This window comes from Kluyveromyces lactis (genome assembly GCF_000002515.2).
Source record: "Kluyveromyces lactis strain NRRL Y-1140 chromosome A complete sequence".
Lineage (NCBI taxonomy): Eukaryota > Fungi > Ascomycota > Saccharomycetes > Saccharomycetales > Saccharomycetaceae > Kluyveromyces > Kluyveromyces lactis.
This window is the reverse complement of record NC_006037.1, coordinates 831,838-857,415: the sequence shown is the minus strand read 5'-3', so window position 1 is coordinate 857,415 and position 25,578 is coordinate 831,838. Positions and strand designations below refer to the sequence as shown.

The 25,578-nt window shown below is 40.4% G+C and overlaps 13 protein-coding genes and 1 non-coding gene across 14 annotated transcripts; 9 read left to right on the top strand and 5 right to left on the bottom strand.

Annotated features, from left to right (window-relative positions):
* Positions 1–407: 407 nt before the first annotated feature.
* On the top strand, positions 408–863 carry KLLA0_A09779g (uncharacterized protein; the record flags this gene model as incomplete). The annotated part of the gene is made up of 1 exon (XM_451427.1): positions 408–863. One exon carries the CDS (start codon positions 408–410, stop codon positions 861–863), a length of 456 nt encoding a protein of 151 aa, XP_451427.1.
* Positions 864–1,416: 553 nt separating this feature from the next.
* KLLA0_A09757g (uncharacterized protein) lies at positions 1,417–2,010 on the top strand (the record flags this gene model as incomplete). The annotated part of the gene is made up of 1 exon (XM_451426.1): positions 1,417–2,010. The coding sequence occupies one exon, from the start codon at positions 1,417–1,419 to the stop codon at positions 2,008–2,010; it is 594 nt and encodes a 197-aa protein (XP_451426.1).
* Positions 2,011–2,515: 505 nt separating this feature from the next.
* On the top strand, positions 2,516–3,253 carry FOL2 (GTP cyclohydrolase I; the record flags this gene model as incomplete). Its single annotated transcript, XM_451425.1, has 1 exon — positions 2,516–3,253. The coding sequence occupies one exon, from the start codon at positions 2,516–2,518 to the stop codon at positions 3,251–3,253; it is 738 nt and encodes a 245-aa protein (XP_451425.1).
* Positions 3,254–3,790: 537 nt separating this feature from the next.
* Positions 3,791–5,464, bottom strand: TDA1 (protein kinase TDA1; the record flags this gene model as incomplete). The annotated part of the gene is made up of 1 exon (XM_451424.1): positions 3,791–5,464. One exon carries the CDS (start codon positions 5,462–5,464, stop codon positions 3,791–3,793), a length of 1,674 nt encoding a protein of 557 aa, XP_451424.1.
* A 646-nt stretch (positions 5,465–6,110) lies between these two features.
* Positions 6,111–8,195, bottom strand: KLLA0_A09691g (uncharacterized protein; the record flags this gene model as incomplete). The annotated part of the gene is made up of 1 exon (XM_451423.1): positions 6,111–8,195. The coding sequence occupies one exon, from the start codon at positions 8,193–8,195 to the stop codon at positions 6,111–6,113; it is 2,085 nt and encodes a 694-aa protein (XP_451423.1).
* A 691-nt stretch (positions 8,196–8,886) lies between these two features.
* On the top strand, positions 8,887–10,380 carry HAS1 (ATP-dependent RNA helicase HAS1; the record flags this gene model as incomplete). Its single annotated transcript, XM_451422.1, has 1 exon — positions 8,887–10,380. The coding sequence occupies one exon, from the start codon at positions 8,887–8,889 to the stop codon at positions 10,378–10,380; it is 1,494 nt and encodes a 497-aa protein (XP_451422.1).
* A 457-nt stretch (positions 10,381–10,837) lies between these two features.
* MES1 (methionine--tRNA ligase MES1) lies at positions 10,838–13,171 on the top strand (the record flags this gene model as incomplete). Its single annotated transcript, XM_451421.1, has 1 exon — positions 10,838–13,171. One exon carries the CDS (start codon positions 10,838–10,840, stop codon positions 13,169–13,171), a length of 2,334 nt encoding a protein of 777 aa, XP_451421.1.
* Positions 13,172–13,477: 306 nt separating this feature from the next.
* On the top strand, positions 13,478–14,269 carry BUD32 (serine/threonine protein kinase BUD32; the record flags this gene model as incomplete). The annotated part of the gene is made up of 1 exon (XM_451420.1): positions 13,478–14,269. One exon carries the CDS (start codon positions 13,478–13,480, stop codon positions 14,267–14,269), a length of 792 nt encoding a protein of 263 aa, XP_451420.1.
* A 46-nt stretch (positions 14,270–14,315) lies between these two features.
* Positions 14,316–15,533, bottom strand: ABZ2 (aminodeoxychorismate lyase ABZ2; the record flags this gene model as incomplete). The annotated part of the gene is made up of 1 exon (XM_451419.1): positions 14,316–15,533. One exon carries the CDS (start codon positions 15,531–15,533, stop codon positions 14,316–14,318), a length of 1,218 nt encoding a protein of 405 aa, XP_451419.1.
* A 589-nt stretch (positions 15,534–16,122) lies between these two features.
* KLLA0_A09581r lies at positions 16,123–16,195 on the top strand. Its single transcript has one exon. It is a non-coding gene; the product is annotated as a tRNA-Lys (tRNA).
* A 250-nt stretch (positions 16,196–16,445) lies between these two features.
* Positions 16,446–18,824, top strand: APL6 (AP-3 complex subunit beta; the record flags this gene model as incomplete). The annotated part of the gene is made up of 1 exon (XM_451418.1): positions 16,446–18,824. One exon carries the CDS (start codon positions 16,446–16,448, stop codon positions 18,822–18,824), a length of 2,379 nt encoding a protein of 792 aa, XP_451418.1.
* Positions 18,825–18,898: 74 nt separating this feature from the next.
* HSH155 (U2 snRNP complex subunit HSH155) lies at positions 18,899–21,763 on the bottom strand (the record flags this gene model as incomplete). Its single annotated transcript, XM_451417.1, has 1 exon — positions 18,899–21,763. The coding sequence occupies one exon, from the start codon at positions 21,761–21,763 to the stop codon at positions 18,899–18,901; it is 2,865 nt and encodes a 954-aa protein (XP_451417.1).
* A 266-nt stretch (positions 21,764–22,029) lies between these two features.
* Positions 22,030–23,961, top strand: GPI16 (GPI-anchor transamidase subunit GPI16; the record flags this gene model as incomplete). Its single annotated transcript, XM_451416.1, has 1 exon — positions 22,030–23,961. One exon carries the CDS (start codon positions 22,030–22,032, stop codon positions 23,959–23,961), a length of 1,932 nt encoding a protein of 643 aa, XP_451416.1.
* A 137-nt stretch (positions 23,962–24,098) lies between these two features.
* On the bottom strand, positions 24,099–24,986 carry IKI1 (Elongator subunit IKI1; the record flags this gene model as incomplete). The annotated part of the gene is made up of 1 exon (XM_451415.1): positions 24,099–24,986. The coding sequence occupies one exon, from the start codon at positions 24,984–24,986 to the stop codon at positions 24,099–24,101; it is 888 nt and encodes a 295-aa protein (XP_451415.1).
* Between the last annotated feature and the right edge of the window lie 592 nt (positions 24,987–25,578).

Sequence of the window (25,578 nt, the reverse complement as noted above, 5' to 3'; positions counted from 1 at the left end):
CCTATCTTGATGCGTTAATGTGCACATATTTACTGCGCTCGTCCAGAAGCCCATCGCTTTTCGCGATTGGGCTTCTGGACTGAAAAGACGTGAAGTGTTACCCGGTCATTGTGTTTTCCGGGTAACGAAAATCGTTCGAGGCTTTGAATCAGCAAATTTACCGGCCGTTGCTATTAAGTCCAATGGTTTATACCCTTGAAGCCACCATTACTATACACCATTTAGGGTTCCTTTTTCCACCTTAGAGCCGTGGATTTGCATGTTATTGCGTGGATATGATGGTTCACTCATCTGCTAGACGAGTCATGGATATATAAGACACGCATAAGCCAGATGTCTAACTAGATGCATGGAAGAAAGGTTGGAAGGAGCCGTTGGCTGTTAGGCACGTGACCCAACATTCTATAATGGCAGCGTCAGTTAAACAATCAGGTATTCTTCCGTCGTATGACGAAGCAGTCGGACAAGGTTCGTCTACCGGTGCTTCTCGGCATCAAGAGGCATCAAATGATGAACCAAATGATGAACCAAATGACGAATCAAATGATGCGTCCAATGATATACCAAATAATGCCACCAATTCCACCACTACCAGTAGCTGCAATACCGGTACTGATATCGACCAGCTTCCCTGGACGTATCCTCCATGGTATTACTGTAGAAGGTGCGGGAACACCGGTGTAGAGACCAGGACGCAACGCAGGTGTAGAACATGTTGGTCAAGATTCAATAGAAGGCAGTTTCCAGCAAGACGTGGTCTTATACTCACAGTTGTGCTCTTAGGTGTAGCTGTAGTAAAGCATTTGGGTAAACATGTCAGCAATGCCAGCCATGCCAGCCATGCCGCCCATGCAACGGATTAGGAAGAGATTCTACATAACATGTACACCCAGGTAAATAATTTAATTTATATTAGCATTGCAACGCCCATAGTCAGATACTCCTAACCATATGAAGTTGCTTGTCTCTCTCAGGTGTCTGTTGATTGATGACAGATTCCTTTGTCAGTAGTATGAGATCGCCAGAGCAGAGATATGAGTTTGTTACCCGGATATTTGTATATATGGTCCGGGTAACATGAACTGATCAAGGCTTTGACTTTGATGCCCATTAGAACCATTAGTAGGAGCATTGGCAAGAGTGGACCCTTGTCTGTAAGTCCGCAGTTACTCACTGGCTGCATCCAGTAGTTATCAATGGCTAAAAGCCCAGTTTAGGATCGGGATTCGTCCACATTGCAGCCGTCGTGCTATAGGGTTTCCTCATTTTAGGTGCATCTGCCAAATAAATCACGTATATATAAAAGATCAAGATATATAAGGGACATATATTTAGTCAAAGAAAAGTGTATGGAGAACGGGATCGGGATCAGTAAAGAACAGAGATCAGAGAACCAGTCACTTTGAGAATACTTCAATGAAATCAGAATCAGATATACAGCCAGATGAGCATCTTCCGTCGTATGATGAAGTGCTGAGACAAGATACTGCTGCTGCTTCGCAGCAGCAGCAGCAGCTCCCACCAAACCCTCCACCACGTCCAACACAACCACCAGCAAGACCGCCCCGGCCAAGCAATGCCATACCAGCGTACCATCATTCCACTAGTACCTTTTCAAGCAGTACCAGTACCAGTACTGGCAATAAGAAACTACCCTGGACGTACCCTCCAGGATATTATTGTAAAAAATGCGGGAACACTGGCACCAAGATCAAGACTCAACAAAAATGTAAGAAATGTTGGTCGAAATTCTACAAACCCCCACCTGCACAACCACCACGTCCAAGTGCAGGGCCAAGACCTGCGTTCGTATACTCTAATGTCACGATGCCACCACAGAATTTCGTCATAAACTCAGCACCTATCGTTGTGCGTCCCGGTGACAGTCGCATAGGAGGCATGATGTGTAACAATTGCAATGGGACTGGTAGGGTACGATTCTTCTTGGATAAAGAACCGTGTCCCGTATGCTACGGTCTTGGCAGGATTCTTACTGGACCAACCTACTAGTTTGATCATCTGATTCGCCCAAACTCTACACTGTTTAAGTAAAATTGTACATAATTAATTTCTATTCATTTCATGTTTGTCCATTAACAACATTCAATAGCAGGGTACTGGCTGAGGTAGCACATGATAGAGTAACTAGTCATGTCTAATTGCTGCTTCTCATGGTACGGTGTTTCCACAGTTTTACTTTTTTTCCTTGTATGACAAAAAGTGAAAAATTTCGATGAGTTCGAGTTATAGGAAACAAGAGGTATAAAGCGTACCATATGCATTTGTTCCATTGTAAAGTTTTCGATTTTGGGTTGGCTCTTTCAAGCTTTAACTGATTGGATAATTCAGTGAAAGTTTGTCGTTTTGTGTGTTAGTTTGTGCGTACGTGTCTCCTTCTGTCGGCTTCTCTCAACAAGTCCCGTTGTCTGACCAGTATCACATATTTATAGGGTCTTTCTTTTGCATGGATTAGTAACCCATATCAGGTAACCCATACAGCTAGCTATATTCAATAATGGAAAACAAACATATCTCGCACGTCTCTCAGATTGAAAGACGTGCTACTCCTTTGAACATTCGTCCAGCTTCGCCTTATACCTTAAATCCTACTGTGGAAAAAGACGGTTTATCATGGCCTAGTATTGGTGCTCGTGAAAGAGCAGAGGAAACGGATGAAGAAGAACAAAAACGGGTTGGTCGTATTGCAGATGCGGTTAAGACTATTTTGAGTGAGCTCGGTGAGGATACCGAACGTGAGGGTTTACTGGATACCCCTACACGGTACGCTAAAGCGATGTTGTATTTCACTAAAGGCTATCAGGATAATATCATGAACGATGTGATTAAGAATGCTGTGTTCGAGGAAGATCATGACGAGATGGTTATTGTTCGTGACATTGAGATCTTCTCTTTGTGCGAGCATCATTTGGTGCCATTTTTCGGTAAAGTTCATATTGGATACATTCCTAATAAGAAGGTGTTGGGTTTATCGAAATTGGCTCGTTTAGCAGAGATGTACGCTAGACGTTTCCAAGTACAAGAACGTTTAACGAAGCAAATTGCTATGGCTTTGAGTGATATCTTGAAACCTAGAGGTGTCGCTGTGGTCATCGAGGCTACTCATATGTGTATGGTGTCTCGTGGTGTCCAAAAAACTGGTTCTTCCACTGTCACTTCTTGTATGTTGGGATACTTGCGAGAATCACACAAGACAAGAGAAGAATTCTTAAACCTTTTGGGCAGAAGGTACTGATGATTCATCATTAGACCTGGTTTTAAGCTACCTTTAAAAATTTTTTTTTGACTTTGATTATCTACAAGCATAAGAGATACAATACGATACCGGTTTTTTAATTGTTTCAACAGCAAGAGGAATGGAAAGATAATAGAACATCCAATAATAATTACTACTCGCATTATAAGGTACCAGCTTTTCAAGTTATACGCATACTTGTGCAAGGCACAGGCACGAGCAAAACTTTTCCTCATCACACACCTTATAGAGATTCATTTCAATTTTTTTTTTACTCAGTTTACATGCATTCAACTTCATGAAACATCAATTACCAATTTAATTTGTTTCCATCAAGAGCTTTCAACGCTCGTTACACCTTGTTTTATTTCGTACTCTCCTCTTGAACCGGAAAAAATATCTGTAAGATTACTGCCAGCCCAGTATTGCTTCAACTTCTATATTTAATTCTAATTTTAACGCCTATATGTATAAAGATAATAATATTGAGATTGTTATACGGAACCACAAGTGTTTTAAAGTCTATCCATAATGTTTTCAGTCATCTTCCCCGAGTTGGAAAACGATCTTATCTTTTCTTGCATCATTTGAAGAAGATGACGTTGGTACCGATGGCGATAAAGATGTATTATTCAGTTTGGTAAAATCGAAGGAATTCCTGTCAAAGGCTAAAGTTGCTCCTGAATTGAGTCCCGAAAGGCTAGATTCATTCCATGATCCAATTGCCGTTTGAAGGTTATTCTTAGATCCATTTCTGGACATTGATGGGGATGTGGTGAAATTTGAGCACGACTCTGGAGTAGCGCATAGACATCCGTTCATCAATGCAACATTTGGTGGCTCGGGTTCTAACTTCAACGTAGAGCTGGCTCTGTTGAAATTGGCTGAATTACTACCACTTGGCACATTTAGCAGCACATTAGGTTCCCTCTTTATTGATGTCATCGATAATGTTTTACGTAACGTCTCCCTGATTCTGTTTAGATTGACTTCTCTGGAATCAGAACGTTTCATGGGCTCATTCAGATTTAGGGAAACAGTACTAGCTGATCTTGAAGGTGGTTCAAGACTATGCAAAGAAGTCGAAGATTTTGAAACCCTAAGAGCAGGTGCCCTTGGTGAGTCGATAATTGGAGTAGGTGACTTGTTTGGGAAATATTGCGGACATACGAACGAATGTGCACTTAACTCGTCCGCAGAAGCTCTTTTATCCATATCCACCTCGAAACATTTCTCCAAAAACGACCAAAATTGTTTATATTTATCATCTTTGGACATATCCTCATCCATGTAATAATCACTATTGGCGATATATTCCATAGTTTCCGCGTCAGTTTCACAATCAAACGGCATATACCCACATGCCATGAAATAACATAGAACACCGAGAGCCCACACGTCTACACCTGTCCCATATGGTTTTAACCTACCATTCTGGATACTAGACTGTTTACCACTATTCTTACAGGCCACGAGTTCCGGAGCCAAATATGAGATTGTTCCGACAAACTCTTTACTACCAGTTTCCGTACTTATAGCCAAACCAAAATCTGCCAAAATCAAATCGTGAGCCGATTTATCGTACATAGCATCATCCCTAGGTAATTCAATCATGTTCGTCTTGGTCTTCAACCTAAAGAGAACGTTTTCAGCCTTAAGATCACGATGAATGATCCCATTACCGTGCAAAAATTGCAAAGCACTCAACAAGCACGCAGTAAACGGTTTCACTTGAGTCTCTAGATCCAAATGACCCGCATTTAAAATCTTATCGTACAAATCCTCCGACTCACATAGCTGCGTCACCAAAACGATACTCTTCGAAGTCTCAAAGAAATCGAATAGTTGCAAAACGTGATGATGACCCTCGAAAACATCACCATGATTACTACCAGAACCTGCTACTTTCTGATTTAAAGTCTCGAGTTCCCTAATCAATGAACTTACTCTCTTCAAAACACTCACTTCCCTCTGGATCAACTGTAATTTATCCATAACCAACGACTTGTGAACCAGTTTCATAGCATATCTATCTCCAGTCATTGTATTCATACATTCCTTCACCACGCTGAAATGGCCATCACCAAGAGCCACTTTTTTCGTCACATACGTACAATGGTATTTGGACGGATCCTCCTTGGGACCAGTGCGGTTGGCAGTTGGCCAAACCTTATCATCAATTCGTGAATAATCAGAAGTTGCTATAGACATATTTCTCCGGATTTTTTTATGCAAAGGAAGAACCAGTCTCTTTTTATCGTTTAAACTTTCTATCTTACTATCCTACTCTTTCTCAGTATCTCCTATCTGTTGAAGCTATAGTATGTTGATGATAACTCCTACGTATGGAGACTGGACAACTTTCCAGACAAGAGATAAACCCCAGGAACAGTTCTTTAGCAATAAATATTCACCGAAGCAGCATTTCTTTATATATATATAAGTTGACATTTCTTTAGCTTAAGGAAACGCACCACATTGTTCCGGAAAAAAACGAAAAAAAGTGAATCAGGTTGTTCTGCAGGTTCCACTATTAGATTTTCTTTCTTTTTCTCTCTATTTTTCCTTTTATTTACCTTTTTGAGAACCGTTGTACGGGTATTTCTGTCCCGGTTTTTCAATTGTGGAGACGAAGTTGAATTGAGGAGTTTTTCCGATAATACGCTGTCAAAAAGAAGAGAAATTAATCCGGAGGGAAGTGTCTGTCAGATCTTTCCAATCTGTCAGGTCAGATAGTCATATAGGGTGTTAAATAGATATTGATTGATATTAAGTATTACAATTATACGTTACAAATGTTAAAAGTTTGGGCACTATCAGTTTTCTTTTTTTCTAAGGTGGGGAGAAAGCTTTCGTTTTATGCTAGATCTAAATGCTTGATACCTGCATGGGAGAGGTTTTCTTCAGTGGCTTGTAGTTCTGGGATTGGAATTGTGTAACCTACCGTTTCTGATTCTGCAGAACTGGTATCCTTTTCAATATGAATTGTTGCAATAATACCCTTTTCGGTAACTGGATATGGGATGTGGCCAATATTAGTCTTTTCGTCAATTTGGGTCTTGATTCCGACTCTTCCAGGGACTATCTTATCACCGATTTCAAATTTGTATTGGTCGTTTAGATATTTGTTCTTGAGGACCGTCGTGACAGGTATGATATCGGACCAGTTTCTACGGTTCATGAAGGCGTTACTGGAACGATTTTCGCCATCGACGTCAGTGGTGAAGATTGGCACCGAATCCTCGTCCGTGCTTGCATCGAAATGATGGTTCTTCACTCTTTTTTGTAGCAACTTGGCCATTTGGTCTGGTGGTGGTGTGTTTACCACAGCACTTGAAATGACGTTCAACATCAATCTGACGTCCTTTTCAGGTTCGTTCAAGACTTTTTTGTCTTGATCGACTTTCGCAGAAGTGATATGGTGGGTATGAACCTTGGATTTGAATCTACCGACAGAGGCCAAGTGGACATCACCAGAAAGGATGGTAACTCTGATCCCTTGCTTGGCTGAGAAGTCTTGTAATCTAGCCAAGAGATAGTTTCTCTCCTTCTTATGGTAATGCGCACACCAATGGTCGTTCAAATCGTCCAATAGCTCGACGTCCCCATTAAACTCATTCACCAAGCCCTTGGCAAGGATCCCCTTCTTCGATAACCATTTGAAGATGAAGAGGAACTTGCTGGAGAAGATGTACTCCAACCAAACTAATCTGGGATAAGCGATTGGAACACCGAGCATGAGTAAAAGATGGTCTAATTTGCCCAGTTTCGCATCTTGTGCCAACTTATCAAAAAGGATATCGTAGGTTTTCTTGGAACAGATCTCGGTCAATTTACGTTCAGTTCTACAATCGATACCAAGAACAGCCATGGTGGGGCCGAGTCTAGTATAAACGGAATGGGATTTTTCGCCGATGTACGCACCTGGCTGAGCGCCAATCACCCAACATTTTTCCTTGTTATATGCTTCAGGTTCCTCAATAGAGGTATGATGCTGGAATAACATGTAGTACTTGTACGCGGATTTACCAACGGATTTGAAAACGTCAGTAAACATGAATTTATGAGAGTAAGAACCGTACCCGTCGATGATATCGTGGTCATCAAACATGTTAATAGATGGGATAGTCGACATTGCAATTGGGAAACATCTCTGGGTGGTCCTTGAATTTTCAGTAGACCCCTTCCAATGGCCGTACCCGAACCATTCCAAATATTCTTTCAAATAAAACTGGTCCATGTCAGATCTCATCTCCGGGGAACATTTCGTAGAATATTTCTTGATCGGGTCGCTAGTTTTCAGCCAGTTTTGGAAGCTCTCACAATAAAGTTTGATGGAATCAGAATAAATCTGGTCACCACCACCTAAAATGACATGATAATGGACGTTTGCATGTTTCCTCAAGATATCGTACCACATAGACCCTTTGAACTTGGTAGTATCAACAGACAAGGAAAACCCATTACAGGACACGGAAATTGTGTTAAAATTGGTAGTTTGGCTTGGGATGAAAAACCTATACTGAGGTTCCAATTTACCATCAATGGAATACTTACACATACGTTCCACAGAATCAAGCTCGATCTCAATCGCATAACGATAGAAGCTGTAATCAGACTCCGAATAAAATTTCGTCGCAACAAATTGGCCCGTTTCCAAATTAGGATGCTTGGATTCAGACCCTAAATTCTTCTCCTCACTCTGGCCAACTTGAAATTCAACTTTTGGCTCAGCAACTTCACCCTTGGTAACGATAAGCATCGACCCACGGTACAAATTCTTTTCATAATCAACGTTTATGAGACGTAATATCGGACCACAAACAATCCCATCTTTTTTCCCATTTAACGGAGAATCACCGCACCCATCGCACCCAATGACCTTATCAGCGTATAATTCACGGGGATCCACTTCATTGAACCAGGTGGAAGCATCGGACATGACAAAATGCAAAATAAATATAGAAAGCAAATAAATAAGGGAAAGAAAACGAAAAAGGCCCTACTGATGACTTTTAACACAAATTCTTTCGATATCCTATTGTCTGGTGTTAGACTTGAAAAATCTGAATGGTACAAACAAATATAAACGTGTATAAAAGTGTTAAACTTGTATGAATAACAGTTATTTCCTATTTGTACCAAGGTGCATACTTTAAAGCATCGAATCATTTTCCAAAATTAACTTTTTCCATTTCAATGCTTTCAGCCATATTTCGGTGCAAAAATCAGTGCAAAATGTTGTAATCTCGAGAGCAAAGGGTCTCGAATGTTGCTTTTAAGCCTTAAAAGAGGGGTTCCTGTGTGATCTATGAGGCCAGAAGTGGTTTAAAGGTTGTATATAGTGTTTCTACACTTCTTAAGATACCACGAAGTGTTGCAGTGCTCCAGTGAACTAGTATATAGCACATATGTCTTCAGCTGGTTCTGCTCTTGAGTCACGTGACCATCAATTTCTTTTTCAGAAAAAATTTTTGTTCAAAAGATTCAATGCGATGAGATGAGCTACAGAGATGAGATGAGATGAGATGATGAAGAACGGAAGTTCTTGTATAAATATCCTGCCTTCTCTGTTGTATTAGTCTATTATTCTAGTATCAGTCCCCCCCCCCCAAGGTAAAGTGATTTCAATTATGGCAGGTAACAAACGTGTCAGAGACGCTGAGTCTGAACAAGACCATGCGGAAACCGAAACTGTAGTCAAGGACACTGCTACTACTGGTGAAGTAGAGGGTTCTTTTAGTGATTTGAAGCTTAGTGATGGTACCATGAAGGCTATCGGTAAGATGGGCTTCACGCAGATGACTGCTGTTCAGACTCGTACCATTCCTCCTCTTTTGGCAGGGAAGGATGTGTTGGGTGCTGCCAAGACCGGTTCAGGTAAGACTTTGGCATTTTTGATTCCAGCTATCGAGATGTTACATTCTTTGAAATTCAAGCCAAGAAATGGTACCGGTGTCATTGTGATTACTCCTACGAGAGAATTAGCGTTGCAAATCTTTGGTGTTGCTCGTGAATTGATGGAATTCCACAGTCAAACTTTTGGTATTGTCATTGGAGGTGCAAACCGTAGACAAGAAGCGGATAAGTTAATGAAAGGTGTTAACATCTTGATTGCTACTCCAGGTCGTTTGTTGGATCATTTACAAAACACTAAGGGCTTCATCTTTAAGAACTTGAAGGCTCTTGTCATCGATGAAGCGGATCGTATCTTGGAAATTGGGTTCGAAGATGAAATGAGACAGATTATCAAGATCTTACCAAACGAGGATAGACAATCGATGCTTTTCTCTGCTACACAGACCACTAAGGTTGAGGATTTGGCGCGTATCTCTTTGAGACCAGGTCCCTTGTTCATTAACGTGGATTCTGAGAAGGATACTTCAACGGCAGATGGGTTAGAACAAGGTTACGTTGTTTGCGAGAGCGATAAGAGATTCCTACTATTGTTCTCGTTCTTGAAGAGAAACCAAAAGAAGAAAGTCATTGTTTTCTTATCGTCATGTAATTCTGTGAAGTACTACGCCGAACTTTTGAACTATATCGATTTACCAGTGTTGGAATTGCACGGTAAGCAAAAGCAACAGAAGAGAACAAACACTTTCTTCGAATTCTGTAACGCTGAACGTGGTATTCTAGTGTGTACCGATGTGGCAGCAAGAGGTTTGGATATCCCAGCGGTAGATTGGATCATCCAATTTGATCCTCCAGATGATCCAAGAGACTATATTCATAGAGTAGGAAGAACTGCAAGAGGTACCAAGGGTAAAGGTAAATCTTTGATGTTCTTGACCCCAACCGAATTAGGATTCCTAAGGTATTTGAAGGCTGCTAAGGTCCCATTGAACGAATACGAATTCCCCACTAATAAGATCGCTAACGTACAAGCACAATTGGAAAAACTGATCAAATCGAACTATTACTTACATCAAATTGCTAAGGATGGTTACAGATCTTATCTACAAGCATATGCATCCCATTCCTTAAAAACGGTATATCAGATAGATAAACTTGATCTAGCCAAGGTCGCTAAATCGTACGGATTCCCTGTGCCTCCAAAGGTCAACATTACAATCGGTGCTAGTGGGAAGACCCCAGCCACCAAGAAAAGAAGAACCAAGGATTGAAAATTTGAAAGGAAACTCGCATACCAACCTTCTATTACTTTTGTTACTATTATTATTTTTTGTATGAATATAGAAAACTGTATAAATACTTACAGGAATTAGCATCATGGTTAATAACTACCTGCATCCGTATATTTTTTGAACCTTTTTAAGCATAGAAGGAACTTTGACAGTCTAAAGTACTCTTTCAATTTAAAAAGTTTGACGAAACGAAATACACAAAACTTGACACCAAATATTAAATAGAATTATTTAGTACGTAGTAAATTCAGAGTCCAGCACAAAAAATCACCTTCAATTCCCAAGCTTCAACATCAACCAGAAGGGTGCTGCTTCATTGTCCTGTCTTATCTTCCCTGTACCACCTTATTCTGTCTTTCGACACATTTATCGAAAAGCAGTCAAATCAATGAAACTGAAAATTTTTGAAGCGTGATATCTTTCTGTATATTGAACGATGACTAACATTCGAAGAAATGGCGACAGATTTACCACTAAGAGGGCCACTGATACACTAAGACCCATCAGCCTAGCTATGGCATCATCTCATATTTCTTTTGACCAGTCCAAAGGTCACACTTCCGCTTTACAGTTGGCCAACAATATCAAATTAGCTTATGCTCTTCTATCATCTGGAAATTTGAAATTGGAAGAGAACAAGGATGTTCTCATCCCACAGTTGGTCATTGATTCCACTGGGTTCCGTTTATTCGATGCTAATGCTATCTTGAGATATGTTTTGAACGATTTTGAAGAGGAAGAATCTAACGAGTACAATTTCGCTGTATCTTCTTTGGAAGCATTCGCTTCGCATAAAGATCCGATCAAAGAACATCTTGCTGAAGCGGTGCAGAAATCGTTGGATAATTATTTAACAAGCGTCGAGGAACCTTTGTCTGCCACTAGAATTGTTATTTTTGCAAACACATACGCTTTAGACCCTGCTGCTGTTGAGGCGAGAATCACTTCTTTGCCGGAGAGACTACAAGAAGCTTTGAAATTGGCCAAGACGAAGATCGTCCGTTCTTCAACTGATTATAAGCACACAGGTGCGGTAAATGTGTCACAAGAGCATTTGATGAAGTCTCAGGATGCTGAAATTTTGCCAAAGGAGGGAGAACGTAATATTTTGATTACGTCTGCTTTGCCATACGTCAACAACGTACCACATTTGGGTAACATTGTCGGTAGTGTTTTATCTGCTGATATTTATTCTCGTTTCGCCAAGGGTAGAAACTACAACGCACTATACATCTGTGGTACCGATGAATACGGTACAGCAACTGAGACCAAGGCTTTGGAAGATGGTGTCACACCTCGTGAATTATGTGACAAATACCATAAGGTTCATTCTGACGTTTACAAATGGTTCCAAATCGGATTTGATTATTTCGGTAGAACCACTACCGAAAAGCAAACTGCCATTGCTCAAGACATTTTCATGAAGTTATATGATAGAGGCTTTTTGGAAGAGCAGACAATGAAACAGTTGTACTGCCCAGCTCACAAGGGTTACTTAGCTGATAGATATGTGGAAGGTACATGTCCAAAATGTGGTTACGAAGACGCTCGTGGTGATCAATGTGATAAGTGTGGTGCTTTGTTGAACCCATTCGAATTGATTGACCCTCGTTGTAAGCTAGATGACGGTGTTCCTGAACCACGTGATTCCGACCATATCTTCATGTCGTTGGATAAGCTGGAACCAGAAATCAAGAAATGGGTCGATGAAGCCTCTTCTAAGGGTAATTGGTCCAAGAATTCTAAGACTATCACTCAATCTTGGTTGAAGGAAGGTCTTCATCCTCGTTGTATTACCAGAGATTTGGTTTGGGGTACTCCAGTGCCACTTGAAAACTATAAGGAGAAAGTGTTATACGTTTGGTTCGATGCCTGTATTGGTTACGTTTCTATCACCGCCAATTACACTAACAAATGGGAACAATGGTGGAAGAATCCTAACAACATTGATCTATATCAATTCATGGGTAAAGATAATGTCCCATTCCACACTGTTATTTTCCCAGGTTCTCAACTGGGTACCGGTGATGACTGGACCATGTTGCATCATTTGAATACCACAGAATATTTACAATATGAAGGTGGTAAATTCTCCAAATCCAGAAGTATCGGTGTCTTCGGTAACAACGCACAAGAAATTGGTTTGTCACCTAGTGTATGGAGATACTATTTGATTTCTGTAAGGCCAGAAACTTCTGATTCCCAATTCTCTTGGAGTGACTTTGCTGCTAGAAACAATAGCGAACTTCTAGCAAACTTGGGTAACTTCGTGAACAGAGTAGTGAAATTCGTCAACGCAAAATACAACGGTGTCGTGCCAGACTTCAACGTTGACAACCTACCAGGTTACGCACAATTGAAAAAGGATATAGATGAAATTCTAACTAATTACGTGGACAATATGGAGAAAGTGCACTTGAGACGTGGTTTGGAAATCGCAATGACTTTATCCGCTCGTGGTAACCAATTTTTACAGGACAACAAATTGGATAACTCTTTATTCGCTCAAGAACCTGCTAAGTCTGATGCCGTTGTTGGTGTTGCATTAAACATTATCTACACTGTCGCATCTATCATGTCTCCATTCATTCCAGAGACTTCGGAAATCATCTACAGAATGCTAAATGCTCCAGCTCTGCGTATCGACGATCACTTCAACCTACCTATCAGACCTGGCCATAACATTAACAAGGCCGAATACTTATTCAGCCGTATCGATGAAAAGGATGTCGAGAAGTGGAGAAGTAAGCACTCCGGCAAACAAGTGTAATAGTATATAGCTCTTACTGTATGGCACTATTTTATTTTACATACTTTCGGTGTTGATATGTGATGCAGAAGAATAAACATAGAAATAATTACTCGTTAAATCTGAAATAAACCATGCTACTAACGTCAATGATTTAGTGGCTCATTTGTTCTTTATAAAGGGTAGTTCATTAGTCACAGAGCAGTCTTTTTACCTAATTGAAAAATTTCAACATTTATACACTTCTCATTGGAATATAAGCTGAAAATATGATGAGATGAAGAAAGTTAAAGTAAAGGACAAGCACTGCAGTCACCAATCACTACAATGTCTGCCGAAATAATTGCTAGCATAGCCGATGTGTTAACTGATAACATCCCTTTAACACCAATCTCTCAGGGCGCTGAGGCAGTTGTATTTACATCACCGGTACATCCATATTTGCCCAAGAACAGAACAGATGGTGACGATAAGTTATACATCTTGAAATATAGACCTGAGAAGAAATACAGACACCCTGTGATAGACAAGACATTAACTAAACATAGGACACTAGGGGAATCGAGGCTTTTAGCTAAATTAAGGCTAATTGATGGGCTGAACGTTCCAAAATTAATAGGATGTGATCCATATCACGGGTGTATCTGGCTAGAGTTCTTGGGAGAAGACTTACCTAATGGACATGGTTTCAGCAACTTAAAGAATTTTCTATGGATGAATGCCTCTGATCCCTATTCCGATCTTGTTAGGGATACTATGATCAATGTCGGCAAACAGATCGGGTTAATGCATTGGAACGATTATTGTCATGGAGATTTAACAACCTCGAACATTGTTTTAGTCAGAGCAGGAGAGGATTGGCAGCCATATCTGATCGACTTTGGTCTAGGATCCATATCAACATTAGTGGAAGACAAAGGCGTTGATTTGTACGTGTTAGAGAGAGCCATCATAAGTACTCATTCATCATTTGCTAATAGATATAACTTATGGGTTCTTGAAGGTTTCAAAAGCGTATTTGAATCTCATGGTAAAGCAGGGCTTGGGAAGTATAAAGATTTAATTAGAAGGTTTGAAGAGGTTAGGTTACGTGGTAGAAAGAGAAGTATGATCGGATAAATATGTTACAAGTTTACGTAAAGTTCATATAGATTCACATTTGAATTTAGGTATTCGAAAAATCCACAGAGTTTCTAATGACACCTTTAACACAACCGATGATACCATTGAACAGCAAGATCTCATCACCCACAGACAGATCTCTTACATCTATGGAGTCCTCTTGCAACAAACCTTTCCTGAGCAAGAAATACCTGGTGACGCCGCATAGACATCCCGATGATAAGTACGGCGTAGTGTATCTGAAGGCGTTTGAGTTTTCAGTTGGCTTCGATTTTACAGCGACATTTGTGATGGACCCCTCCATCAACTGATACAAGTCATTATACACCAACACTTCAGATTTTGGTCTTGGATCTTGAACGCTAAGTTTCAAGACTTCCATGTTTTCTCTTGCTTTGTTGTAATGGTCTCTTTTTGTAGTTTTGAAAGTAGTGAACGGCGATACCACAATGGGTTCCGGGTTGATATACACGTCCCAAGTAGGTGCATGGTCCAGATACCCTGAAAGTAAGTTTTGCACTAAATATTCATGAGTAGAGGGACATGTTGTGAGAAATTGCGGCAGTTCATGTGCCTCGATCTTCATGGTACCATCTTTATTCACCAGGACCCTCATCTTATATGGAGTACTTGCCGACAAAAGTGCTTTCATCTTATCCTCAATGGACAAAGACTCTTGAATCGGTAAAGAATGAATCAATTGGGTCAAGAGCATCCTGGGAGTGAGTGCTAGTTTCCATTGGAAAAATGCCAAAGCCAATTTCAACCTCTTATAGTGTTCTCCCAACAAGAAAAATCTGTCATAATATATGCTCCATATATCAACATCATCGACGGTCGCTTCTCCCTGTTGAGTGTGTGAGTAATTGGTACCATACAACGATTGGAAAACGGGATCTCTTTGGATAGCACTACTAGCGTTGAACTCAAACCCCTCTGAAATCGGACTAGAATTCACGCTTGAACTGTCAAGATAATCCAACAGCCCATTCCCTAAACTTCCACTGTCATCACTCTGCAAGAAACTAGAACTATCCATAAGACTAGTCAATTGAGGGTCAAGCTGAGATAAACAGTGATCATATTCAACAGAATCGTTGCCATCGGGTTCAAATACATGTGTGAAATGAGGGTCGTACCTGATCGTTGCTAGGATCTGGAAATCCTGTGATGAAATATTGAAATTCTGTTCAATGGTATCTTGACCTATCTTCTCCTTTATAGCAGCCAAAGCAGCATCATTCAATTCTCCACTCGGCATATCTGGTAACTGGCTTCCGTACAGCTGACTTGCCACTGTCAACTATGTTTACGTATGATGTTGGATACATACTTCGATGAGGTTGGCCCTTATAACCACAAGATGCACTCATATAAATCACGTGATATTTAGTTTATTTTTTCCATAGTATTTCCCACTTGTTTCCTGTTCGTTTCCCATTCCATTTTGTTTCTCGCGTCTTTTCTAAAATGCGACAAACACCACATGCCAGCAAACCGATGGGCCACAGTGCGTCTCACCAAGAACTCACCGTTCACAACAGGATAAACATATGCGAATAGACGCATGCAATGGTCCTTCCTTGAGAGACATTGCAGCTCCGTGTAAAACCGGTGCGCAGAAACAATTTTGGTGCAGAAACCAAGGATTTGGGCATAGTTAGAAGCATCCTGGCAGCATGTCAGGAGGGAAGCTTTCCTGCTGACTGTATATTACCGATGTTGCTGCTGTTGTAATCACTCCTAAAGACATGCACGTGACCTGATGATGTGATGATGTGAGGATGGAGGTCACAGCTCTTTAAAGACAAGTACTACTGGCTTGATAAACGCCAATTCCCAAGAAATAGGCCTTGCTGGCGCAATCGGTAGCGCGTGTGACTCTTAATCACAAGGTTGGGGGTTCGAGCCCCCCGCAGGGCTTTCTTTTTCCCAATTATCAGGGTCTCATATTTTCATTTTTTACCACTTTCAAATCGAATTAACTAGGTAAATAACCAAGTATGTATTCTTACAAGTAGTTCTTGTAGAAAAGAATACTTTTTGTATGCCATTGGACGTTATTCTGCGTACGATCGGATAGATTAAAATACCAGGCATCAGGTTTCTTGTTGAGTACTTGCATTTAAGTTCTCTTTTTTTCTGGTTGCTGTATCCCAATTGGACGGACAAAATGGTCGATTCAATACAACGCATCACATCAGTATTGCAATCTGCAAGAGATCTTACATTCGGAGCAGCGGCAGTTGCCTCTTCCAGGATCGGTGAATCGTCATATACACAATACTCTAAATCTATTGATCCAGAAGCGTTGACTCGTCTTTTAAGTTCCAGGAACTCGCGTGAAGTTAAAGATGCAATGAAAAGAGTTATGTCTTTGATGGCAACGAACGATCCAACGGTTGATTTGAAATCTATGTTTGCCGACATTTTGAAGAATATCAGTTCGGAAGATGTTAAAGTTAAGCGTATGGTGTGTATATACTTATTACGTTTCGCTGAATCCGATCCGAATGTAGCTTTGTTGTCCGTTAATACCATTCAGAAGAATTTACAGGATAGAGATCCCGAGGCGAAAGCTCTTGCTTTGAAAGCTTTATCAGATATCAATGTTGCATCTTTATATCCTATAACGTTACAATCGGTGAAGAAATGTGTTTCAGATGCAAGCCCATTAGTTCGTGCCACTTCTGCTATGACTCTATTCAAGCTATTCCAGGATTCTAAGAGCCATGACGAAGAAGACGACGTAAGGAGACACGATCTGGTGCCATTGTTACAAGAACTTTTAGCTGATCCTGATCCATTGGTGATATCTTGTACTTTGGTGGTCTTGCAGAATTGCCTGCCCGATAGATTGGATCTTTTACACGGTCATTTCCGCAGATATTGTGCCGTGTTACCTTCTTTGTCGCACTGGGCTCAATCCTTATTGGTTGAAATGTTCATTCGGTATTCTAAACACTTTATCAAGAGACCAGTGTTTGTTAATAGGGAAGATCGAAGTGAGACTCCGTTGCCGGAAACTCCTGAATTGGTCGACTCGTGGTTTCTAGAAGCAAATGACCTTATTATCGATCCAGACCTCGACCTATTCTTAACTTCTTTGAAACCCTTGTTATTTTCATCTAATGCATCTGTGATTATCAGCGTGTCAAGAGCACTTTTCATGTTGGCTCCGTTATCCAAATTTAGAGAGTTTGGTATGCCACACTGTCTAGTCAAGGCACTTCAGCTAAGTTCCACTGAAAACCGCTGTATTATAGTACAGATGATTGCTTATTATGCATCAATTGACCCAGAAGCATTTGCTTCATTATACAGGAGTTTCCTACCGACAGCAGATGATGACCCTATCGTTGGATCATACAAACTAACTATAATATCCCTTTTAATTACAGATAAGAACGTCAAGGATATCATACACGAATTGAAGTACTATATCACAACGTATCGTGATCCTGCTATTGTCAAGAAAGCACTAAGTACTTTGGTTGTGTGTGCTCATAACTCCAATGCATTTTCAGCTCACATCATGAAATGGCTACTCAGTTTCATGGAGAATGATAATTTGACCGACAGCGAGGTTACCAGTGAGTATGTCAATGTGATACGCCATTTAATTCAAATTAATCCCTCGAAGAACTTATCAGTTATGCTCAAATTATCACAAATCATCACAGAAACAGATAATTTATCAGCTTATGCAAAAGCTGGCATCATATGGCTCTTTGGTGAATACATACATGTCGAACCAAGGATAGTTCCTGATGTATTGAGAAAATTAATTCCTAAATTTGCTGATGAGTCCACGGAAGCAAGACTACAGATATTGATTTTGGCTGCCAAACTTCTTTCATTTGATATCGATAGATGTGAGTCAGATTATGATTTTGAGCAATCAAGGATAGCCCACTTATATGATGCTGTTATGTACCTCGCAAAGTTTGATGACGATTTTGATATAAGAGATAAAGTTAGGTCCTTGAGTTCATTGTTCTCACACGAAAGGTTTGAAATACTGACCTTGTTATTGCAAGCTGCAAAACCATGGCCAGCTTTGTCACTATTCACTTACGGAGATAAAGCAAGTGACCTTGCACACCTTGAGCTTTCCCCAGAAGTATTGAATTCATTAAAGGTTCCCCAGTGGTCAACCGAAGTACCTGAGGTGGACAGAACGCCTGTTGAAACTAACAATTTCATGAAGAATAAATCTAGCATTTCATCTAATACTTTCTTCGCTAGTAGGACTAGGGCTAATTACCAGCAACCTAAGGCCTCCTCGCCAATATCCAGCAAATCATCAAGTCCAGAGCCAAAAACTTTCACATCCTCAAAAGGGAAAACTTACAAACTACAAAGTTTGGATGAATTCTTTGCAGATATCCCAGAGAAACCGAAGAAAACGAAGATCGTTATAGAGGAAGAATCAGAAACGGAATCTGATGTTGCCCAATTAGAAGAATCAAGCAGCGATGAAAGTGATGATACCGATGATATTGAAGAAGGTGAGGAAGACGACAGGAGTTCTACTTCTTCCGATCCTTGAGAGATCACTAACTTAGTTTAAAACCAATAGAATCTTTAATTTTTAACTACATAATAATTACTGCAATTTTCTAGTTATAATAACAAGTTAAGCTCTTCTACCTCATTGACAGGGTAGTACGGAACCAAAGCATCTGGTTGAGCGACGTATGCTCCGTTATATAGTTTCCAATATGCGTTCCGAACATTCTTAGCAGGATGAAATAAACCTCCCCAGGCATAATTCATAGAAACACCTGGTCCTAGAGCCATTCTTAGTCCTTCTAGCCCCTCTAGGATTCTGGAAATAACATGAGGTGAAGTTTCAAAGACGTTTGGCAATAATAAATTCATGCAATGGATGAACGCGTCCTCTAATCCTCTTCCTGCACAATTGAAAGCTAAATGCTTTATGCAGGTTGCTGCAGTTTGTCGATGAACCAAGTCCCTATCTGTTAGAGCATCCTGCAACAACGGTATAAGTGGATAAATGTAATCCTTAGACATGGGACCAATGTATTCTAAAATAAAGGCAAGTGCCTTTAAAATACCGTTCTGTACGTTTGTGTCAGGTGTTCTGTATTCATTCATCAATGCAGGTATGACAACAAATGGCCCACATGTCTTAGCAACGATACCAATTGCAATAGAGGTGTTAACACGAAGTTGACGTTCTTGCACCTTCAAATTATTTAACAACGTTACCAAAACATCCTGAGGTCCTATCGCTTTGGCAATATATCCAAATGTTCTGTTCGCTGCCACCCTGATGGACTTCACAGGACTTTTTAACATTTCCAAAAGCTCAGAACAAATGCGCATCCATTCTTTAGGAGAAACATATTCAGGCCCACGCCTGGCAATTCTTCCAACAAGTTTAACAGTAGATTCCTGGACTAAAGGATGGTTGTTTCTCAAAATTGGTGTCAATGATAGTAAAATTTGATTCGGAGGTGGTTGTAAGTCAGTTAGCCTTATCTGTGCAGCAGCTTTGTCCATTGCGGAAATGATTGCAGCTAACACCTCTGGATAAACTTCGCCTAACGATTCAAAAAGGATAATGTTGAATTTATTGATAAGAGCTGTTTCTTCACAGTGTTTGAAAACCGGGATCAAGAGGGCACATAAACTCGCCGCATGTGTTCTAACCAAAGGTTTTTTGTGTTTCAAATGTTCTAGAATAATACTTGACACCGGCGAAATATACGGTTTCATTCTGGTATTCAAAGATTTGGCGACAGTTCCAATAGATCTGTAGACAATTCTCTCACCATTCGTTTGATCTTGGAATGCAATAAGTAAAGCATCAAGCAACCTCGCTTCAAGCCTTTCATCAACATCTGTCATTCCTAATGCTTTCACAACTCTGTTAACTGCATGTGCACCCATTGTTCTGAACGGTTCAGATTCATCCTTTAATGGATATATAAGCTTTTCAAGCGTGAATGCAGCTCCAGTCTTATTAGCCAATAAAACAGTAGTAAATGTTACTATGTTGTTGAGTTGACGATCCAAAGCCGATCTACGAACCCAAAATTGTTTGAAAAACTCTGCTGCTAGCTCTTTTCTCAGATACTGAGGTGTTACACCTTCAGTCACGGAAAGCTTTTGTATAACAAATAGAACCGTTTTCTTCATATCTTCGTTCGGTGAATTGAATTCTCTCTTTACAATCTTCATCACTTCTTCAGCGTAATACGACGCATATTCGGGATCCATCAACGGAATGAGAAATCCTAGAGCCTTCAAAAATGCAGCTAGTTCTCTTCCCCTGTTTTGTTTAACACCTCTCCAAAGTGGTTCGAGGACCGGATTAAAGCGCTCAATACCATATGGCTGGCAGCTTTGTGCCAATGATGACACTGTTTGAGCGGCTATGATTCTCACTGGAGGATGTTCATCTTGAAATCCCTTCTCTATACATGCGATAAGATCGTCGAGGTATGGTAAGCTACCAATCCCTACTAAAATAGCAATTTGCTGAATTATCTTTATCCCAGTATGTCTTGCCTTCCAGCTCTTTTTCGATCTACAAACCAATCGTAGGAATGGTATTGTTTGACTTACCCCGAAGGCTTTCGATACAACGGCCATTGCTCTCGCCGTCGTGTTTCGCACATACTCATCCTCATGGTCGAGATCTGGTCTCATTGTGTATATCATTGTCGGTAGTCCCACGGCTTTTGCCAAAGTAGTTATAATATCTCTACCTGTAGATCTAGTCAAGGGCACAGGATCTATAAGCATAGGACATAATACTATTAGGAGCTTATGTGTATATGGTTTTACCAAATCCTGGAGCTGGAAAAGAATTCTATCCATAAGTTTCAACATTAGTTGATGCTCTTCATCTTCAAGTGTTTTATCGAGAAGAATGGGCAAGATCGAATCAAATAACAATGGTGCCCCGAAAGAGGGTGCCTTTTGAGTGAGTGCTCTGAGAGCTATTTTCCTAGAGCTTGGTAACCCATTTTTCACCTTAAGTACCAATTTTAAAACCTGTTTCTGTTTCCTTTCCTCTTCAGTCATATCTTCTGGAGACCTTTCATCAAACAAAATTGCGAAATGTTGTCTGTCTGAAGGCTTAAAGAACTGAAGATTACGTACCCCTGGAACTTCAGTAACCATCTCTTCCGAGAGCTCAGTTATAATATGCTGCGAAGTCTTGGGCATCGTATATCCACCGCCACTTTCCTCTTCCTTATCACCATCCTTATCGGTTTTCCTTCTTTTCACATCTTTCACTTGCTCTTCATCCACTTCTTCATCCAAATTCCTAAGGAACCTTCTCTTATGATAATCAGACTGTTTATTATACAAGCTTCGTTGCTTCTGGTTGGCTGTCAACTCATCATCCCCCTCATCTTTCCCTACAGTCGATTCCAATATGGCTCTGGGAGCAGTGTATTGTCCTGTAAGAGAATGTCGCTGGCCCGACTTTTCGAACTTGATAGCTTCCATTTTAAGTACAGCTGTTTAATACCAAACTCGGCAATAGCAATAAAGATCCTGATTGGTGCTTGCCTTTCAGTTATACCTTTCTTCCTTTTGATTCAAAGGTTCTTGACATCAAAATTGTTACTAAGTTGTAACTCGAATCTTTAATTATAAACACATATACAAAACAAAGAACGATACTTCTCAACAGAGAAAAGAGGATAGTTTAGTTAAGAGGCCAGAAAATAGCCTAACTTTTAGAAAAGTATTATACTCTGGGTCCATACCGCATGAGGTTACAAAATTGGATTCCAGTTTTGCTTCTAGCAGCCATCGTGACGGCTGAAGTAGACTTTGAAGTTAATCCAGTTGACAACGAAACAGAATCAGTTCAGCAAGATGTTATAGATGAAAGCTGGAATGCAGAGCCTGGGGAATCATCGAGAATAACACAGTCCTCGAAGTTTCTTTCACTAGAGCATCCTATTGAGTATAATTTTCGAGAGCATCTGGATCTAACTCCCTTGCCTAACAACTTTTTGCTTGCAAGTTTTCAGTTCTATATGCAATCAGAGCCATTTGGTATAGATAGAGACCAGCACGAATCCAGTGAATACTCTCATCACACAGTTTTCCCGAAGCCCGTTGGGCCCATTATGTCACAGACTAATACCAGACAGTTACACTTGAGATTTACACATGGGCTATGGGATTCACAAGAATGGGGCCAGCTTCCACACAACGGGTTGAAATCTGGAGGAACAGGTGTGGAATTATGGGCTATTGTGGAAGCACCATCGAAGGAAGAAGCGTTGAAATCATGGATAACGTTGGCCAATTCGTTAAGTGGATTGTTCTGTGCTTCCATCAATTTCATTGACACTTCAAAGACGACGTTTCCGGTATCATCATTCTTACCGAAAGAAGACGAAGCGATCCCACTACTGAATCAAAGCAACCATCTTTACCTCATGAGAGCAACTTTAGCCAACGAACCGGTTTGTACTGAAAATTTGACCCCATTTGTAAAACTTTTACCAACAAGAGGGAAATCTGGTATCTCCTCTTTGTTAGATGGCCACAAGATCTTTGATTCAAATTGGCACAGTCTGTCGATTGATGTCAATACTGTTTGTGACGAATCAACTGCCAATTGCCACTTTGTTATGGAAGAATTTATCGAAACAGTGGTCAACGTACCAAATGCTTTGGCCAGAGCTGACAGACCAATTCCGAAGCCTTTACCAGGCGACGAACTTCGTTGTGACACGAATAGACCACACGACGCGTTCCAATGTTTCCCGTTACCTCAAAGCAAAGAAGTTAGTTTCAGCATCTCAAAACTATTTGGTAAGAAAATCCGTGGAGGCAGCTTGCTTGGCGAACAAAGCTCAAAAATATGTGTTCACGTTCCCTCACATTGGGACGTTATGATACAGGTCGACGAATCATATTTTGCAACCGACGACAACTGTTTCGATCTCAACAATAACAAACCACATGATGTTCGCTTGGAAACGACAGACTCTAAGAGTGTACTACCCTCCAAAAAGACTCCAATATACGTTTCCAGAGCTCTCACTGGTTATGGCCAAGACCGTGGCGGGTTAAGATCAGTATTTCGTAATCCTTCCAACGAAGCTGTGGAATTAGTTTATTTTGAATCCTTGCCTTGGTTCATGGGAGTATACTTGTCCTCCTTAGCCATAGAGAGTGATGATCCTGAACTAACTCTAGATTCAGTAGTAAAATCTACCTTCTATTCCCCGGCAAGAGATCGTGAGAGACCGACACATTTGGAAAGGGCAATGATTATCCCGCCTAACACTGCATTCGCTATATCATTCCAGTTCGATAAATCCTTGCTTAAATATGCAGAATATCCCCCTGATGCCAACCATGGTTTTGAGATCGAAGCTGCTGTTGCTGCAGTACTTACACCAGAACGTTATGAAGCCAGAACATCCTCCTTACTCTTATCTCTATCCACTCCTGATTTCAGTATGCCTTACAATGTCATCATTCTGACATCTACTGTCATGGGTCTAGCTTTTGGTACTCTATTCAACCTAATTTCTAAGCAACTGATAACCCTGGAAGAAGCTGATAAGATACTTGCATCGACAGGTCCTAGAGCAAAGCTGTTGCGCGTCAAAGCAAAGATTGTAAACATGCTACAGGGAAATAAAAACAAGATTATCAAAAGCGCTAAATATGAATAGCATTTCAGATTGTCAAAGCGTACACTTATATGAGTACATAGAACATATAGAGTAGACAGACAATTCCTATGTAATTGTGATAATCTCAACCACGAGAAAGAATTAAATGAAACTAGAATAACCCGAGACTCTAGCGATCAGAACGGATCTTCGTACGGGTCTTCTTCGTCATAATCATCATCCTTTTCAAACTCATACACAATTGCACCACCACTGTTGAAAGATTGAGCTTCAAGATATGGCAATTCCACTTGGTCTTTTGCCAGCTTCTGTTTCTCCGAAGTGTTCAAGTTGAATGTTGTTAAACCCTCAAACATTTCTGGACTTTCGTCCGTTACTGGTTCTTGTTTCTCTATCACATATTCATAATCATGTGTTTTCGAATTGATTAAGAACTTATTCTTGATAGCCCTACCGGACTTTCGCTTGTTCGTTAGAGTGATATAATATGTGGGATTGTTCAAGTTCTTGGGTATCACAAATCTACTTAAATCTGCATCCAAATCGTCCTCGTCTATGGAAGTCTTCGGAGTAACTTCTATAACCGTATTAGCAATAAATTGCAAGAGTTGGATCGCAGTTGGATAGTTCTGGAGTTCTGCTGGACGCCAGGCTGGTATCGACTGATGATATGTAGCCAATATTGTCACAAATGGCGATGCAATGGTAGATATGAATTGTGTCAAGCTTTCAGAACCGATATAATTGAATGTATCAAAGATCACTAAATGCATCTTAGGAGCTTGTTCCTGTGGCTGCGGTAGGTATGGTTGTAATGCTGCAACTAGTTGCTGGGTGGTTTTCCCCGACGCATCTATGAATTGGCGTGCATATTTCGGTCTATTTGGAGTCTCAAATGATACGAAAACGATCGGCATTTCGTCTGGTATGTTATCTAGGAATTCCTCAACCACAAATCGGCTGCTTTGTGCCATCGTATCGGTACATAGTATTAGCGAAGATTGTTCCTTCAGTGAGAACGTCCTCTTCAATAGAACTTTGGGATTATTATTAGTAGAAGCCATCTCAGAGAATAAAGAGCACGCAGTATATTCGTGATAGATCAGATACCCTGAAAGAATGCTGTAACAGTCGAAATAGATGAAAACAGGCTACTCATAAGTACTAGTTCCCCGCATGAACCTTGATCTTATCTCATCTCATCGCCTGTCAAAGTGAATATTTCACCAAGCATTTGGTATGTGAAATTGCATATTTATAACGTAGATCAAAATAAAAACACATAAAAGTATCCAATAACGGTCCCATTTAGTGCACTTGAAAGCGCAAACCAGTAAAAGTTAGATAAACTGTGGTTATTAAATATCTGGGTTACAATCGAGGGGGTATTGAAGTGGTTGATATAACTTTATTGGATATCTTCCCAACGTTACCCTGATATAAAATATTCGGGTAACAATATACTCAAAGTGTTTGCGTAAAAATACTGTAAGCTCATATACAGATACTGGTCAGTAAGTGTGGAATGATTGGAAAGATAAGGTTTTTGAAGAGCATTTAGTGGGTTTGAAGTCAATTTAGCGAGTCTTCATTGACTAGCAGTTAGGTAATTACTATTTGTACGATTTTCTGCGTTTAAATTTTGTCAGAATCGAC